Raw genomic sequence first — 19,722 nt, 5'->3', positions numbered from 1 at the left:
AGCGGTATATGAAAACAATACGGAAGAAAGCAGAAGGGTAATTATTTGCTTGAGGCGTGAAAGAGACAGATTGATCACGAGCGAGCTTGGGCACAAGCGTATTGTGTTTTATTTACAAAGAAAACACAGTAGACTTTCTAGAGTTGTTTTAGCAAGTTGGCCCACCTTAGAATATATTTCTAGGCGCCTTGGGTATGACATTAGTTTGTTTCCGTGTGTTCCTCTTCGTACTTTAGCTTTAGCAGAGATGCTAGATAGGTAAAAGATATTTGTTTTGAAGATATTCAGTCGTTCGTTACTTTAATAATTTTTTCTTACATCGCCAAACAAAATAATAAACATTATTATATGCTTGTAAATAAAATTACTACATTCCATTGTTATTTAACCCTCCTGTACTCGCGTGCAAAATCATAACACGTATACTCGCGCACGGTGTCACAGACCGAAAATTGAACTTCTCTGTAATGATGACATTGTGCAATTTTCAGGTTTTATTGACATTTATTTGAAGAAGAGGGTATGATTGAATGAAAAAACTCCAAAAATATGTTTTCCTCGTCTTTTTTATGTTTTAATAGTCATCTTATTCAGCCTCCTCAAAATAGAGTTATTTTTGATACTCCAACAAAAATAACGAAATTCGAGTTTTTCACTGTTATTAATTTAAAGTAAGCAACTGAATATAATTTATGGAAATATAAACAACTATAAATTTACATAAAAACGTATTAATCGATTGTGGTTTCATGGAGTAAGAATCAGAATATAGCATAACTGCATGCTCGAAACAAACATATTTTTTACATTTCATGCAGTTTTTCGGGTCTTTTATCGAAGAGAAGAATATATAACGACCTCCTAGATAATTATCAGATGATAAAGATTCTGGAAAATAAAGTTTGCATATTCCTAATATTCTTTGTCTCTGTTTTTTTGGTAAACTAAGAATAAATGCTTTTTTTAGATGGAGCATAAAAAGATGATATAAACGAATTTCTAGGAATTTCCTTTTCTTTTTCTTGTTTTCTTGTGGATATTGTCCATTATAAGAAAAATATCCCCGAAACTGTAACTGTTCAAAATTACAATAAGGTACCGATTAGTTCATAGTTTACTGTTTACAATTCTTCCACAAGTGAAATTCTTTCACAAGTGTGTAAATATATGACCATTATATTTAGCGAATAAACTATACGAAAGTCAAACATTAATATTTTGCTTCTGAACGTATGAATCTAACGACGAATATATCGACAAATAGTTACAAAAAGGACTGAAATCAAATGAGAATAGTCCGGTAATAATCTTAGGCATTATATTCAATAAATATTACACGCCACTAACATTAATCTATACATTTCATTCAACAATATTCCAGAATATGAAAAAAGGCACTTGTCCAAAAAAGTTACTCCTGTACTCGCGTCGGTGTGTCAGACCGAATGTGTAAAAAAGTGGCACATGTCCCCTTTGTACCAACACATGCGATACGCTAAATGATGACAAACGACGAATAACGAAGCTAGAGAGAATCGCAAAGTCGTAGTGTTGATATTTTCTGAGAAATGAACGAATTATTGATTTCTCGGTCTGACAGACCAATGCGCGAGTATAGGAGTGTTAAACATGACTGTGGAAACACATAAATTTATTTCCGCGTGCTGCAACAATTCTGAAAACCAGCCGGCATAAATGTTGATGATTGATAATGTTACCTTTGTGATCGCGACTAATTATTTCTCGTTGCGCCTATTAGTGGATATATTTTTATATCCTTGGATGCATCTCGGTAGTTTTATCAAAAAGTCACAGGAGGGTTGTGTCCAAGACACGACCGCATAGTTGACGTAGGATTCCGTTAGGCTATCTGCTGCATGCTGATTTTTGATATGTTTGAAGAATTACATTGTTAAACTCTTCGATACTGATTTGGGTCCGTTTTATCTGGTTGTTAGGTATTATTTGTTCACTCCACCAGTGTCCATAACCGAGTGATAATGCTAGAAAGATGGTTATTAGTCATTAGATGGTGCGTATCACGTACTAAAGACGCCCTCTGTGGTCCTGGACGAGATGGCTCCTATGTTATGTATAAATGGAATTAAGAAAAAAAAGCTCATCAATGTAATATAAGATAATTATCATTATCGAACACAAGTTTTGTCACCAGAAATGAACTGTTACTTTAGTATAGAGAAAATATATTTGAAATGGAAAAGGTAATTTCATTTATATATTTTTTTATTTTCTGAGTGTTTATACAACCCATTTCCTTTTCGCTTTAAACCCAACGGAACACGATGCTAAAGGGTGTGTCACATCAAATTGAATCACGGAAAAAACGCTGTAGAAATTCGCCCAGTAGACCGATCTATTTGAAAATTTTAGACAGTAAAATAAAAACTATTAAACAACTTTTGGCATTTTCTTTTTATTCATACTTCGAGCCCAAGCCCGTATGCTCGCACCTTCCTCTTTACCCCGTCCATAAGGTTCTGTACAACGTCAGGTTGTAGTTTTTTTTGAACAGAAATCCATTTTCTCTTGAAGTCTGCCTCCGATTTGACAACTTTTGGGTTCTTCCGGAGGGCCTGCTTCATAATCGCCCAATATTTCTCTATTGGGCGAAGCTCCGGCGCGTTGGGCGGGTTCATTTCCTTTGGCACAAAGGTGACCCCGTTGGCTTCGTACCACTCCAACGCGTCCTTTGAATAGTGGCACGAAGCGAGCTCCGGTCAGAAGATGGTCGGGCCCTCGTGCTGCTTCAATAGTGGTAGTAAGCGCTTCTGTAGGCACTCCTTAAGGTAAACCTGCCCGTTTACCGTGCCGGTCATCACGAAAGGGGCACTCCGCTTTCCGCAAGAGCAAATCGCTTGCCACACCATGTACTTTTTGGCAAACTTGGATAGTTTCTGCTTGCGAATCTCCTCCGGAACGCTGAATTTGTCCTCTGCGGAGAAGAACAACAGGCCCGGCAGCTGACGAAAGTCCGCTTTGACGTAGGTTTCGTCGTCCATTACCAGGCAATGCGGCTTCGTCAGCATTTCGGTGTACAGCTTCCGGGCTCGGGTCTTCCCCACCATGTTTTGCCTTTCGTCGCGGTTGGGAGCCTTCTGAACCTTGTATGTAAGCAGGCCCTCCCGCTGCTTGGTCCGCTGGACGAATGAACTTGACAAATTCAGCTTATTGGCGACATCCCGGACCGAACTTCCCGGATCACGTCTAAACTGCTTAACTACGCGCTTGTGATCTTTTTCACTGACGGAGCATCCATTTTTGCCGTTCTTCACCTTCCGCTCGATGGTTAGGTTCTCGAAGTATCGTTTTAGTACTCTGCTGACCGTGGATTGGACGATTCCCAGCATCTTACCGATGTCCCGATGTGACAACTCCGGATTCTCGAAATGAGTGCACAGGATTAATTCACGACGCTCTTTTTCGTTTGACGACATTTTTCCAAATTTACGAAAAATTGACAGTGAAGCATGGCCAACGTGATCTATACACTCTTATCTGATTATAAGCGAAAGCTGAAGATATAATTCCTAAAAATTAAATTTCTACAGCGTTTTTTCCGTGATGCAATTTGATGTGACACACCCTTTACTTGCCTCAATGCAAATTTCAATTAGGCTAACAGCACCCAATACGATATGTAGAGCATATGTGAAATGCCTTTTTCGAATATTCCTTCATTTTTCCAATTTTGTTCGTCGCATGAACTTTCCTTGGGAGAAAAAAAAATCGTTTCATATTTCAAGTCATTTTAACACAATAGCTACCATATACAATTTTACTTTTACAGTTGTGCTAAAAATTTTACAATACATGATCGGTCATTGATATGAAATTTCACGAAGCAAACAACATAAAAATTCTAAATTTAAATTTTATTTAAGTCTATCAAGCATAAGTTCTATTCAGTTCATTGAAACATCATTCTTCAATCAACCCATCGAAAGATTCTTACTGGAATGAAAATAACAGAAAAAAAACACTCGTTCATCGCTCCCAACTTATTCGCCAGCACGTATGCAATCAGCAATGCCCACACTAGTTACAATGAGCACTATCCATTTGTGCGCGTCGTTAGTTAAACTATCGGCCACGAGGGTATTTACATGCTGATTACCCTCAGACACCTTGGATTTGAAATCTCTGTTAGGGAATACATGTCAGTGGGAAAAAAAGCTCCCCCTACTTTCATGTATCTGCAATGTCGATTTCCCCCAGGCAGCTTGGTTTTGATGTCTCTGTAAGGGAACATATTTCGATGGGAACAAAAGCTCCCCCTACTTTCATGTGTTTGCAATTCCGATTTCCCCCAGGCAGCTTGGTTTTGATGTCTCTGTTAGGGACTCGCCGCATGTGTCATACATTTCGACCAATCAAAAGTAGGTATTTCCGTTAAGATAAGGGTTGAGATTTTTCAATTGTTCGATAGTTAGTTTCATGACATATACTATTTTATTCAATGTAAAAAATTGTTATGGAGTGCCGAAATTGATTGACGCAAAAATCTCATTAATCCATCATGAAATAACTGAGCAATAAGCATTTGAAATTGGACAATTTTCACGGTGCGCTCGATTTTCGATTTTCAATTTGTACCCCAATATGTTCCCGAAAGACGTAATCCTACGTCAAAAACGTTGTCTCGGCTAATATTCCTGAAGGCATTTTATTTGGCTATTGCTGGTTCTTCTGCTGTTTAAGTTCAGCATATTCTAAGCATCTTCATCATCTAAGCACTATTACGTTTCATATACAATTGTGTGAACAACCGCAAAATTCAACTGAGCTGAAGAGCTGTTCCAAATGAGCAGCTTACTTGTATGAGCTTAACGGCTCTGAGCCGCTCACCATGATTAGCTGATTTGCCCATCTCTACTGCACGGCAAAATTAAACGCGACTTGCTCCTTTCAGACGGCGAAACTGGAAACGCAAATTGAACCTATCAAAACATATGATTTAGCGCAGCAGAAAATCAAACCGAAAACATATCCATGGCAGAGTCCTATATTCGTATTGGATGAGCAACTTGAAAAGAACAATTGTTTGCATCAATGGACCACGGGATTTTCATTTGATTATGTTTGACAGTTTTTAATTGTTCGAAAGTTATTTTCATAAAATATATAAGTTTCTTCATTGTAATAAATTGTAATTCGAATCGATTGATGCAAAAATTACGTAAATCCATCAGGAAATGATTGAGCAATAAGCGTTCAAAATTAGACAACTTTCGCGATGCGACTGGTTTTCCGTTTTTCAATTTGTACTCCAATAAGTTCCCGAAAGACGTAATCCTACGCCAAAAAGGCTGGAAGCATCAATAAGAAATTTTGCAGAAGCTTTGGAGATTTTTTCCGCTGTTGGGTGTGAATGGCTGCGTCCATTGTGTTGTACTATTGTAGTATATCCCATTTTTTCTACTGCGCTTCAAACTTATCTACTGCTTATCGATAAAGGAGTATCTCCTATCTCGCTATGGCGAGATAGGTGACAATCAGGAATATCTCGCTATGGCGAGATAGGTGACAATCAGGAATAATCTGTCTGATGAAATTTATAATCCTGTTCAAACCAAACCTCCCTGGGCTCCAGAATAGACTTATCAAGATGTTGAAGTCTGCGTCTTGTTAGAGCTCCGCTTAGGAACAGACGAACTCTGAAATAGCACATTTTGCGATGATTCCCACTGAAGACCAGCATTTTGACGTAGGACTACGTCTTTCATTTCTATACCGGGGTGTAAAATCAAAGTTTCGAAAACGAAAGCGTTACGCCGGAGTCCGAGATTTTGAGTGTTAATAGCTCCTAAACAACTGAACGCAATGGTATGATAAACACTTCATTCGAAAGATAAAATGTCTACGCGTTCTATACTTGCTTTCAAAATTTGTATTTGTATTTGCTTTCAAAACAGGCTATTGAAATCACCAATCGGTATGTAAGCGAGCGCCGCTTGGAAATCCACTCAGTTCTAATTGAACAGCGATTAGAGCATGTTGTCGCTGTTGTGGTGAAGCTCTTCATTTATCATGAAAGCGCGGATGAACGGTGTCACCAATAGATTGTTTGTGCACCCGGCCAGAAGGGAATCCATCAGGAGGAGAGTGATGCCACAAACGGTTCCCCGGGAAGATCTCGAAGCAGCCGCTACACACATACACGCGCGGAATTCTTTCCGTTTGGATGCCGTTCAGCATCGAGAAAGATCCGGAAAATAATCTGCCAGTTCCTCTTTAAAAATACATTCATGTGAAAGAGTCTATTTCGATGTCTTCTCCATAACCATATAACACTGTGACCAAATATTTTTCAATCAAGTGCCATTAACAGATGGTTATCGAGTTAGTATTAACCACTGGTGGGCTTCCAGTATCGAGGAAAATGTGGAAATATCTTTTTAGTTTATTTTAATGTTTTCTATCCATGTAACATTGTGACCAAATACATTTGGTTTTGTGATTTTTCAATCAATCGCAATTAACAGGATAGCTTCTGAAGATCATTCTTCTCCATCAGTAGGATATTTCCGTATCCAATATTGTATGCGCCCGCAATCGATTATTGCTCTGTCGCCGAAAGTTCCGAGCTCAGAGAGTTCATTCCCCTCTAGTTTGCCTTCCAAATTGCCATCGTAAACCACGCCTTCTCTCGATTCAATAACGCAAAAAAGCATACTTAAGCAATATTCTGGTGGTGAGACGCATTCATTTTTCGTGAGGACATCAACAAGACAACATTGTTGATGAGGGTGCTGGAAGGCGAAGGATCGAGATCTGCCCTGAAACGCAAGCAGTTTGTTTGAAACTGTGAGGGAGCACAGAGAAGCCGATCCTTCAGGAGAAGAGAAGGTGACCATCGAAGCAACCGCTACACATACACATACATGCACGGAATTCTTTCCGTTTGGATGCCGTTCAGCATCGAGAAAGATCCGGAAAATAATCTGCCAGTTCCTCTAGGAATTTAAAAATACATTCATGTGAAAGAGTTTATTTGAATGTTTTCTATCCATGTAACACTGTGACCAAATATGTTTCAATCAAGTGCTATTAACAGATGGTTATCGAGTTAGCATTAACCACTGGTGGGCTTCCAGTATCGAGGAAAATGTGGAAATATCTAATCGTTACTGAAAATAATCTGCCAGTTCCTCTGGGAAATTAAAATTACATTCATGTGAAAGAGTTCATTTTAATGTTTTCTATCCATGTAACACTGTGACCAAATACATTTGGTTTTGTGATTTTTCAATCAATCGCAATTAACAGGATAGCTTCTGAAGATTATTCTTCCCCATCAGTAGGATATTTCCGTATCCAATATTGGATGCACAAAAACTTGTGCCTCCAACGTAACGCTCTCGTTTTCGAAGTTATCCAAATATTCATTCATTCAGAATGAATTCAGATTCAACTTCAAACAAATGATCTCTAAATCAACGATAGTCGTACGTCACCCTTGCGGTTAGACCATAGATATAACCCACCTGTTTTTCCTGTTTTTTACTGATCCGTTCCGTCAGAGTGGATCAAGTTTATTTTTTAATATGCTCAGAATGTGCACATTTTAAACTAACGGGTTCAAGCACATTTAACAAGGTATACTAACTTCAAGAAAAAGTTTTGTTGGTTTGAATTCGGCGCTTGGAAATTGTTTAAATTCAATATACAAATGATTGATACATGGTCCACTCTGTCTGCACATGATATAGAACCATTTCGTCATGGTAAATGCTACATGGTCCGCTCTGACTGCATACTATGAGGGGTTTTCGTTGATCAATCATAACAATTTCAATCAATTATTCCTGCTGTATGCGTGATTTTCCAAATCTGATACAGGTGGTATGTAGCTAACATAATGTTTAACCAAATGTAATCAATAACACTTGACTGTCTGAGAAGATGCCTTATAGCATATTTTTGAACCATTACTAACTTCGGGATCGTTTCCATCCTATACTGAAGGAGAAGGTTCGATCAAGTTCTATGAAATGTTGTTGTTCCGGCCCGAGCCAAGGCGGAACTCAAATAAGAAAAAAACACAGGTAAATTTTTCACACTTCATTCACATCAAAATAATTACACTTGAAAACACTAAACTAAACACAAAACACAGCTCATCTGAAAAAAAACAATAAGGATTAGTTATTTAAATGAATTGTTACTTACCTCAGTTTTTGTCCAAGAGCTCCAAATGGTACACAATTACCTGAAAAGTAAATTGGAAATCAAAGGTATTATTTCAAACAATCAACTAACCTCAAAGGCGATGTACAAACAATAACAATTCACCAGAGAACAAACTGACTTTTCTAGAAAGGTATCAGACAGGGATAGAAAAATTCTATTGCTATAAGGTCTATTGTTTATAGCGAACATTCTAGAACAACCCGAGCAAAGATACCATCCACAATAGAATTCACTAGAGTGTGTATCATATAAATAGGGCACGTAATGTACAGAGCTTCATTCGTTAATAAACCATCGTAGAGTAAAGTCTCACTATCTTTTGCAAAGTTAAATTCGGAAGAAGTAAATTATTATACGCTGTCCGGTTAACGTTTTCTCCGTCGGAAAGTGAAATTCGGCATAGCCAGAAGTACTGGCGTAAACAGTTGTAGTTAAAGCTTGATTCATTTAGAATCCGAAAACACAAAACCAGTTGTATCTCGGGAATGGTAAGGGTACAAAAAAGTTTTTATATCCAATTGCAGATATGTTATTGTTCTTTCCAAAAAAATAAATATTCCGTTACAGTTTCAATGAATTTTAGTATTTTTCATCAGACACCCTTAATCAATCAACGTTTGATATCTGTGTTGGCCAACCTCAGCGGCCATTTTGTTCCACGATCTCTAAGTTCCACTACGACGCGTCCTCTGATTCATCCGAACAACAGTTGTACGTTCAAGGAAACGTGTCAGCATTGATTTAGCCACATTCAGCGATTTCGCAATTTGAGTACCTGACCACGACGAATTTTTAATGTGGATGTTCAAAATAAAATTTCTTCTCTCGGCTTCATCGTACCGTTTTGTTCAAAACAAAACGGAGCAACGTAAAATTTTATATCGACGAAAGATACAGATTTTTTAAACAATTTGTTGTCAATAGATTTCAGATTTCGTGCTCCCGTGGCCGAGTGGTTAGCGTCAAACCTAACTTGCCGGGGATTCGGGTTCGATTCCCGTTCTGGTCGGAGGAATTTTTCGTCAAAGAAATTTCCTCCGACTTACATTGTGGTCACGCATATTCTAGAGCATGCCACTCGGAATGCATTCAAGGCGTGTTATTTGGCATAGAGATCTCAACTAAGTACTAATAAAAATGACGCAAGTCATACTACGTTGAGACGGCGAAGTTCCACTAGGAACGTTAGTGCCATGTAAGAAGAAGAAGATTTCAGATACGCCAACTACGATCACTGCTATCTAATGAACAGTGATTCCCACTCCTAATTGAATAACACTTTAGCCCTAGGTTCCATCCAATTCTGAGAATGCACCAACGGGTAATAGATTCAGATTGCTCAAGTGATCAGTTTTGCTCCTGTCTAGTATTTTCTTTCATTTTTATTTTTTCTTTATTATTTTTTTAAGTTTTTACCGCTTCTCTGAAACAGCATCTGCTGTCTTTGTACATTGAGGGAGAGGAAATAAAGTGCAACGTTTTAGTGAAATATCTAGGAGTAATCCTAGATAAACTAAACTGGAACACTATGACCGGAGAAATGCGAAGCACACCCTAAAAAGCATCCGAAATTAACCTGTTACTTTGTTTCCTATCCCACAATATACAAAGACTGCAGATGCTGTTTCTTCTTTTTGGGGGAGGAAACAATAGTTGTTTTTGAAGGGTTGATGCTCAGACCTTCTGTGATACATCAAGATTGTGTAAGGTTTAGGGCCATCTGCATCCTGCTCAATATCATGTCGTCGAGCTTTTCTCGTTCCGTTCTCTAAGCTTTTGTTTTTGGAGGGTTAATAGAATCCCTCCTTGTGGGTACCTTTTGTTGCATTTACACAGATCGACGACTCTCACAGACCCGTGGGTGCTTTGCGAATGTGTGAGCATGTCATGAACCCATTCGACTATACAGTCATCGAAATGTCATCTTCTCATGGTCAGTGCCATTTGTAGATAAGCAGCGTTATCGAAAGTTTCGATATCCAGCATTTACAGATTTTTCAACGTTCCGATATTAATGATGATGATGATGATGATGATGGTCCCGCCATCTTCCCCTACAGAGGTTTGAGCATGACGAGTTATCTAGAAGATATTATTTTTTTCTCAGCTTTGAAATCAGTTTAATAAAAAAAAACCAACTGATTTTACCTACAGATATAAATTCAAGAAAATTTATTTTATTCCATTATCAAAAGAGAAGCCAATACTCAGTCTTGTCCTCCACAGAGCCGATACGGTCCCGACAAAGCCCTTGCAGCCAATTGGTCCACCAGAGCACAAGTCCAACCGCCAGCCTAGTTTTGGATAGACAATGAGTATCCCCATCCAGAGAAGTCGAGAAATTTTCCTTTACGAAAAAATCCTAGACCGGCTCTCACAAAAACTTTTATTTTATATCCTTTATATCTGTGTGACGCGCGCAAGGCTCAAACTTTTGTAGACTACTTTTTTTTTTTTAAACTAATACAAAAGAAAACAACAAAATAAAAAAAATGATGGAATATAAAGATGGACTATCTTCACCAAGATCTTGACAGACATAATACTGATAAATACAAATTTTAAAAAATAATAAAAATGGGAAACAAATTCTACATTGTATAATCCGTTAAAAAACTTCGTCAGGTAAAGTATTCATTGAAAAAAAAAATATAAATAAAATCTGCAATAAGCTGTCCACACAAAATTATCAGCGAATTTTGTGAAGCACATGTCAAGAAATTGGGTGTTCTCAATTCATTCGCGTTTCGAGTGTTATATCTATGAAAATCACTTCCTCTTTCAACTCGATCACACAAATATCGAGGCAGCAAACCGTTAACTTTTTTGAAAATGAACACCATAGTTAAATAAACAATTCTTTGCTTCACGGATAACCATTGCAGAGCGTCCAGCATCAAAGATGAGGAAGTGAACCTATTACATTTTAGAATCAACCGCATTATTTTGTTCTGCAAGCGCTGTAACCTCGATATTTGTGTGTCATTGGCTAAAAATAGAATGGAAGAACAAAAGTCTAAATGGGGAGAGATGATTGATTTGTACAGTAGTATTTTGCTGTGAATGGCCAAATCGTTTTTCAATCGACATAAGATTCCATACTTTTTGGCAATTTCCTTGATGACATTGTCAATGTGAGTGTTGAACTTGAGTTTGTCATCAATAATCACGCCAAGATATTTAATTTCCCGAACGCGATCAATAGTCTCATCATCAATTACAATAGAGACGTTTTCTTTAGAACGATTTCGCGAGATTACCATATATTTAGTTTTACTTATGTTCAATTTTAGCTGCTTATACTTCAACCATCTACTTAAAGAATGTAAATCTCCATTCAAATGTAGCACGACCTGATTCAAATCATTAGCTGCAATGAATAACACAGTATCATCTGCAAAAAGATTGATGTCACAAAATCGTAAAATTCGTGGCATGTCATTGATGTTCATAATAAATAAAATGGATCGTAATACACTTCCATGATGTACTCCAAGATTATTCCCTACGGGACTGGAAATGAAATCATTAAAAAAAGTTCGTTGAGTTCTGTCATACAAATAACTTTCAAACCATTTATATCCAGTACTCGCAATTCCAAAGCGCTTAATCGTATTCAACAACAAGGGCCTAGAAATTGTCTCGAAAGCGCGTTTAAGATACAAGAAAACAGCACTGATGGTCTCTTTACATTCTAAATTCTCTTTCCATTTTGCCAACGCCAAGTTCAATGCGGTTTCACAGGGATGACCTTCCCGATATCCCGATTGTTCTGGTATTAGCAAAGCGTTAATATTTAAATATTCTAACAGCTGGCCTTCAACAACTAGTTCCAATATTTTCTCTAATGTGTGCAACATGTTGATGGGACGAAACTCTTCCCAAACGGCTTTAATCGTTCCAGCAACCTTTTGAATAGGAACTATTAGGGATTCTTTCCACGCTAGAGGCACATGCCCAGTTAGCAACGATTTATTAATGAGGTCCAGCAAAATGTAATCAATAACATGAAAGCAATCTTGAATAACTCTAGCATTAACATTATCTACTCCAGCCGTCTTTCTTAAAGAAAAGCAAATAGTCCTAAGTTCGTTTAATGTTAAAGGGTGAAAACTTTCAAAACTACAATTACTATTAACCGGCTGTTTTATTTCATCAGGTTCATCGACCAATTCAATAGATTGATTGATCAATGAAACACTATCGACAAAATAATTGTTAAAATTAGCTGCTATCGCCTGTTCAGATTGTTCAAGAGTGCCATGGACCGGTTTGCTTGTTATGAACCGCGGTTTGCTGTTACTAGGTCTCAATAAAGTTTTCAAAATTTTCCATAACTCTTTGCTGTTGTTTTGATGCTGATAAATTTTCCTCTGAATATATTCACAACGAGTTTTCTTAATCGATTGTGACTATATATATTGCGCGCGTTCGTGTACATATTCCAATGATTTTCATTACTAGTTCTACGAGACTTGTTGTACCATTTGTCTCTCTCTCGTTTGAGGCACAAAAGATCCAAATTGTACCAGCTGTTCGAGTTTTTCAAAGAAACAACCTTTGCGTAACTAATCGATTTGTACACGTTTTCAAGGCATTAGTTAGAACAGCTGCTGATACGTCTAAATTATCGGCCTCGAGTGGAAAATCCAGGCTTCTCACCACAAGATTCAGAATAACATATTTCGAATATTTCCTCCAGCACTTTAATTTTACGAAATCGTTGTTATCAACGACATGATCTACAACATTGATAACTAAAGTCTCATGATCGGTTATTTTCAAATTGGTATCTTTGACTGTACTGATAGTTTCAAAATTGGAGTAAACATGATCAATTAAAGTTTTACTGTGCCTGGAAATGCGCGTAAATTCATGTACTGTTTGTTTCAAATTGAAGAAATCGGATACACGCTTCAAATGGTTCGAATTGTAGTCATCACGCCAATTAATATTGAAATCACCAGCTAATATATTCAATTTGCTACAATCACGGAATATTTCGAGCTTGGTTTCTAAAACTTCAATAAAACGCTGGTCGCTAGAGCTGGGAGAGTGATACAAAACACCATAGTTGCCCATCTTCATGCCACGTTCAACTGTAATGCCCAAGAATCAGTTTCCTTCAATAACTTCGTTGAGGCGAAGATTGAATTGAACTGATTCTTTGACATAAATAGCAACACCGCCAGTATGCCTAGAATGTGATAAACAAGCAGCAACATTATATCCCGGGATACTATACTGATCGAATGACTCAATTTCAACAATTTGTGTTTCCGACAAGAGGACTAGAAGTGGACGCTTTTCTTCAACAATCTGACGCAAAGCTACGTAGTTTGTTGACAGTCCCGCAATATTCAAATACAAAATATAACATTGGTTCACAATTCTTCTGGAACCTGGTTGCTATTTATTGAAACGCAAGCTGCTTTTCTTCAACTCAAAAAGTCTTTGATAAACTGAACATTCTGAGCTAAATGCGGCATGGTTGACGTCCAAATTCCAAATAGAGAACGTATACTCTATTCATTTTCAAATAATTAACACATTTCAATACATTTGACCTGCACTCAGATGTCTTGTGTTTCTGACTACACCTAGAACACGTTTCACAATTTTGTTTGCAATCCGCGCTCTTATGTCCAAATTCTCCGCATTTGAAGCATCTTAACACACTAATCGCAGGAACTACGTGTGGGAAATAAAGCTGACATAAAATAATATACAGCTATATATATAATTAATTCCTTCAGTTTGCAATTAACCCATTTCTTGTACACTCAAAATAACAGTGTCGGAAAACACAGTTTCTTAAACGTAAGTTCTACCGGAAGGAGAGATGTTCGAAGAGAACGATGATTGCCGAAGGGCGAGCCGAAGAGAAGAGAATGATTCTCTTTACTCCGATGTGAGAACAGGGAGTTCAGATTTTTGGCGGACTTTCCCCATAGATGTTAAAAATATTGAAAAGGATGAACGACAATGGTTTCAGAGAGCTCCATTTATGTTTAGAAAGGAATTTTATTGGGTACGAAGATAAACGCATAAAGAAATAAAATCCCGTGCAATAAAAGGAAAACACAATAATATTGAAGATTGTCTTCAAGTACCAGCTTCTACAATATACGGTTACATTTCGAATATTTACGAGTTGCCGTAAATCTGGCATCACTCCAGGAAAACGAGAGCCCAGAGAGATAATTAAGCGCGAGAGAATTCGATTCTCGAGGTTGGATGATGCATAGCATCGAGGCGAGAGCTCATTCTGTGTACGATTTTTGGGGTGTAAAGTGTCTTTCAGATCGAAGCAATCTGAATTTTAAGATGGCGTCCAAATTGCGGGACCCTGGTCACGACAATGGCGTAGTCGACGCTCCTCCGAAGTAAGTATGCTGAAGAGATGAAAACCAAATTTTGTGGTGAAATTGTGACACGGTTACGATAGCGGTGCAGTTTTCTGGCGAGCAAGAGTAACGTCGAAGTACGTTAAATATGAATAGACAATAGAAATCGGCAAAAGAAAAGGTAAGCCAAGATCACCTTCGGCAAAAAAAATGGAGGTAAGCCGGAAGGAGAGAAACTATAACAGCATGGTAAGCATGGTTGGCAAAAAAAAACCAAGATAAGCCAAAGAGGAAAAGAAAATGACAAAAAAAAAATATTGAAAAGTCATCAAAGAAACTGAATCTGCTATGGTACACCGTAATCACATAATGGCCATGTGACTGAAAATATGAGTGGCTAAAACGAAAAAAAACACTTGTATAACTTACAGAAAGAAGAGAAGCTCGAAATTAGACACGGCGATGAGGCAACTATCGGAAGCCAATTCCAGTAGAAATCAGCTTACTGAAGAGTTGATGAAAGCGCAAGAGACGATCCGCTCACTGCAAGCTACCTTATCGTCGGCAAGAAGCGAATTTGGAGATGTCAATAGCGTTGAATTTGAAAATGACCTGGGACCTTGCAGCACCGAGCACCCTGTTGGCCAGCGAGGTGAATCATCAGCTGATTTATCGCGCTTTGTTTCTTCTTTAAATCAAATATCGCTATCATCAATAAACGTTCCCGAATGCAAGCCAAGTATGGATGGAGAAGAAATTTCAAGGCTGGATTTTGATGCATGGGTGGATCTTTTTGAAAGCTCATTGGTGTTAGCAGGCATCAGCGATGAAGCAACAAAATATATGGTCTTCAAAGTTAGAGCAGGACAAAAACTCCTCGAAGTTTATAGAGCGACGGAGTCAACGAGCGACGACCCTAATCAAGACACTCAACCTTTTTCTAACGCTCTGTTCCGTCTGAAGAAATACTTTACCTCAACCTCGGATGTCATGCTTCAGCGCCGAAAGCTTGCACTGATGTCCCAAAAGCCAGAGGAGCCGGATCTGGGGTTTATACGACGAGTTGGGATAGCAGCAAGCCTATGCGAATACGCGGAAGGCAAACAATTTGAAGAAATTCTAAGTACCGTGGCGGAGCAAGCGAAGCACAAAGAGGTGAGGATTGCAGCTCTTAAAATGATGAATCGTAAAGGATCCATCACGGATCTCATTAACAAAGTACGGGAGATTGAGACAATACGTTTAAACGAGGAATATGTGTCTAAGAAGCAAGCCGTTACAGGGATGCCAGTGATTGCAGTGAACGCTGTTCGTACTGTAGCTGAAATACCACGGTACGGTGCTTGTAACACAGCCTCCATAAACACCTCAAATCAAAGCTTCAATCGACGGGGTGGACGTGGGCAACGTGTATTCAGGGGAGGTATGAGTTGGCGAAATTCGAGCTCCCAGGTCCCGGAGCGCTGTACTCGATGCAACAGTATCTACCATTCTGCTGAACGATGTTTTGCGATCGAAATGACCTGTCACAACTGCGGCGTCAAGGGTCATTTGTTGAGGGCGTGCAATCAACCAGTTCCACCGAAGGGCGGACAACTATCGGATTCCCGGGAGCGAATTATGCATTCTTCAGAAGTAGCGATAGTCAGCACCAAACCAGAAGCAAAGCCTAACGAGGAAAACACTGAGAGAACTGTAAGCGATGTTTTATCTACATCATCCTAATCGGTGGGCATATGTCTGAAACAATATGTTTGAACTCAAATCTGTATTTTGAACTTGATACTTTGAAATTGAATAATAAAGCAGTTGCAATTGTTAAACTTACCTTACGGATTTGTATGTAACTATTCAGCCCTCCCAGATGACAAATTTTGTGCACAGGTCTAATTAAATTATTTTCAATAGGTTTGCAAGTTGTTGGAGTCGAACGCAGAAGCTTTTGCGGTGTGTGTGCAAAGTGATAACGGCATCGTAAATGCTAGTGTGGCTGGAATGAATTGTGAGTTCCTGATCGATTCTGGTGCCCAGGTAAACACAGTCACGGATTCCGTATTTGAACGGTTGATTGCGAATACACAATACAGTGGAGAATTACACAACATTCAACAAGGAACTGACCGTCCTTTGAAGGCTTACGCATCATCGGAAGGCATACAGGTCCAGTGTACCTTCGAAGCACTCCTGTACGTATCGGATGATCGCCCAGTATTATTGGAGAAATTCTATGTGGTAAGAGAACTTCGCTCGCTGTTAGGCAGGGCCACAGCGATCAGGTATAGCATATTGATGCTTGGGTTGAATGTTCCTCTCAGCAGAAACGACCATACTGATTTAAGCGATAAATGGCAAAGGATGGCGTTCATTGAATCACAAGAGCCATTTCCAAAATTTAATATACCTCCAATCAGGATTAGATACGATACATCAAAACCTCCATGCCGCAACATCTTCATGAATGTTCCTGTCGCAATGAAACAAGCAGTTGGTCAACGACTTGATGAACTAACAGCAGCAGGGATTATCGAGTGCGTCAAGGAGCCGATGAACACATCGTTCTGCTCGTCAATGCTAGTTGTTCCGAAGGGCCTAAGTGACTTCCGGCTAGTCATTGATCTCAGAGGACCCAATCGTTATATACTCCGTTGCCCGTACGCTATGCCCACCTTAGAGAAAATTCTCGCAAAACTAGAAAGAGCAAATTGGTTTTCGACTATAGATTTATCGAGCGCATTCTTTCACATTGAACTACATGAAGACTCACGACATTTGACAAACTTTATGACTGAGTTCGGCATGTATCGCTATGCTAGATTACCTTTTGGACTATGCAACTCCCCGGATATTTTCCAAGAGGTTATGGAGCGTACTATTCTAGTCGGATGCGAGGGAGTGTGCAACTATCTGGACGACATACTGATTTTCGGGAGAACAAAAGAGGAACATGATAAGAATCTCGAAGAAGTTCAAAACAGATTAAGAGACCATAACGTGAAGGTAAACTTTGAAAAATGCATTTTCAGTAGTCAAAAGGTCAAATTTCTCGGGTTCGAACTAAGCGCTACTGGTTGGAGGATTGAACAAGAGAAACTGAGCGCAATCAAGAATTTCAGGCGTCCTACGTCCTGTGCCGAGGTCAAAAGCTTTCTAGGGCTTATAACTTTCGTTGACAAGTTTCTCATTCACCGAGCCACGAAGACAGAACACTTAAGAATCTTAGCCAATGCTGCGGAATTTCATTGGACCGATGTTGAGGAAGCCGAGTTTGTATCCCTGCAAACCGATATGATACAGGCAATTAATACATTGGGGTACTTTAGTAATTCTGACAAGACAGAACTTTTTGTCGATGCGTCTCCAGTTGGGTTGGGGGCTGTGTTGGTGCAATACGATTCGAATGATACTCCCAGAATAATTGCATGTGCTTCAAAAGCACTCACAGCATCAGAGCGGAACTACCCTCAATCGCACAGAGAAGCTTTGGCCGTTGTATGGGGTATTGAACGCTTCACGTTCTATCTAACAGGTAGATCTTTCATTGTTCGATCGGATGCTTCCGCAAATGAATTCATCTATCATTCCAACTTCCGCATTGGCAAACGAGCATTCACCAGATCCGAAGGATACGCGTTGAGGCTTCAACCGTATGATTTCAAGATAGAGAGGGTCAGAGGAGAAGACAACGTGGCGGACGCACTGTCGAGATTGATTCGCGATTCTCAAGAAGCAGAGCCTTTCGAAGGTGAAAATGGTAGCCATTTGTTGTGCACTTTGGATGCAGGTTGTATGGAGGTTACGTTAAGCGAGATAGAATTAAGCTCGGAACAAGACGAAGAGATGGAGAATCTACGGTCTGCCCTGCAACGCGACGATTGGCCCAGTGAATTGCGAATGTACGAAGCACATAAGAAGAACATCCACTGTATCGGAGCGTTACTGTGCAAAGGGGATCGAATCATCCTACCAAAAGCGTTGAGATCGAAAGCCATAGAATCAGCCCATAGCGGACACATTGGCGAAATTGCCATGAAGCGCATAATGAGGGATTTTTTCTGGTGGCCAAGAATGTGTGCTGAAACAGAGAAATTCATTAAAAATTGTGAAACTTGTGCGCTGTTATCTAAAAAAAATCCTCCAGTACCATTAGTATCACGTGAGCTTCCGGATGGGCCATGGGAAATTATTCAGATAGATTTTCTCATGGTTCCCGAATTTGGGTCAGGCGAATTTCTCATGGTGGTTGACACATACTCCAGGTTTTTGTTTGTGGTTGAAATGCATCGCATAACGGCGGACGCAACTAATTCGGCTCTACAGGACATTTTCAAGCGCTGGGGATTGCCACGTGCGATCCAGAGCGATAACGGGCCACCTTTCCAAAGTTCAACATTTTGCAGTTTCTGGCAGGAGAAAGGTGTCAATGTGCGTAAATCCATTCCCTTGAGCCCCCAGTCGAATGGAATGGTTGAAAGGTATAATCAGCCAATTATCAAGACATTGTCGGCTGCGAAAATCGAGGGCAAAAATTGGAGGAAAGCTTTGGAAACATTTGTGCACAATCACAATACGCTAATTCCGCATTCACGATTAAAAGTAACTCCTTTCGAACTTCTCGTCGGTTGGAAGTTTAGAGGTACATTTCCAAGTCTTTGGTCTAGTTCGAGCGACAAGAAGTTGGACCGTGAACAGATTCGGGAAAGAGATACCGAACAAAAGTTCATCAGCACTAAACACGCGGACCGGGCAAGAGGAGCCACATCTTCGGACATTCAGGTCGGTGACACGGTTTTGGTTAAGCAGCAAAAGAAATCCAAAGTAGATCCCACATTTTCTTCCGAACGATATACCGTCGTAGCACAAGAAGGATCAAAGATGGTAGTTGCAAGTAGCAACGGAATTCAATACGCTAGAAGTATCAACGACCTTAAGAAGGCTCCGTCTCAGGCACCACCTGGCGATGCAACAGCTCTGAATTCGGATCACACCGCATTAGATATCGTGGCAGAAGAGAAACACCTGGAAGATAATCGACCGACACTTCGTCGGAGAGCAGCTATGAAGAAACCGGCAAGATTCGATGACTTCGTTTACAGAGTTTTCCAGTGAGAAATTTTCACTCAACAAAACTACTAATGAAGCTGAACTGAAAAACACACACGAATTT

General features: G+C 39.3%; 2 protein-coding genes across 2 annotated transcripts; both read left to right on the top strand.

The window, feature by feature from the left end:
* Window positions 1-14,492: 14,492 nt before the first annotated feature.
* LOC129779480 (uncharacterized) lies at window positions 14,493-16,351 on the top strand. Its single transcript, XM_055786964.1, has 2 exons — window positions 14,493-14,597; window positions 14,990-16,351. Exons 1-2 carry the CDS (start codon window positions 14,539-14,541, stop codon window positions 16,281-16,283), a joined length of 1,353 nt encoding a protein of 450 aa, XP_055642939.1. The 5' UTR covers window positions 14,493-14,538; the 3' UTR covers window positions 16,284-16,351.
* A 202-nt stretch (window positions 16,352-16,553) lies between these two features.
* On the top strand, window positions 16,554-19,664 carry LOC129774117 (uncharacterized protein K02A2.6-like). The gene is made up of 2 exons (XM_055777816.1): window positions 16,554-16,834; window positions 16,970-19,664. The coding sequence occupies exons 1-2, from the start codon at window positions 16,554-16,556 to the stop codon at window positions 19,662-19,664; spliced, it is 2,976 nt and encodes a 991-aa protein (XP_055633791.1).
* Window positions 19,665-19,722: the final 58 nt, after the last annotated feature.

The sequence above is a fragment of the Toxorhynchites rutilus genome, chromosome 3 (genome assembly GCF_029784135.1).
Source record: "Toxorhynchites rutilus septentrionalis strain SRP chromosome 3, ASM2978413v1, whole genome shotgun sequence".
Lineage (NCBI taxonomy): Eukaryota > Metazoa > Arthropoda > Insecta > Diptera > Culicidae > Toxorhynchites > Toxorhynchites rutilus.
This window is presented reverse-complemented; position numbering and strand designations above follow the sequence as displayed.

Bases quoted from the DNA above. Each gene is read 5' to 3' on its own strand.
- LOC129774117 (XM_055777816.1), top strand. From the start codon at position 16,554: ATGAATTGTGAGTTCCTGATCGATTCTGGTGCCCAGGTAAACACAGTC. The intron at 16,835-16,969 runs GTATAGCATATT...ACCTCCAATCAG, and splicing joins GGCAGGGCCACAGCGATCAG to GATTAGATACGATACATCAA.
- LOC129779480 (XM_055786964.1), top strand. From the start codon at position 14,539: ATGGCGTCCAAATTGCGGGACCCTGGTCACGACAATGGCGTAGTCGAC. The intron at 14,598-14,989 runs GTAAGTATGCTG...TATAACTTACAG, and splicing joins GTAGTCGACGCTCCTCCGAA to AAAGAAGAGAAGCTCGAAAT.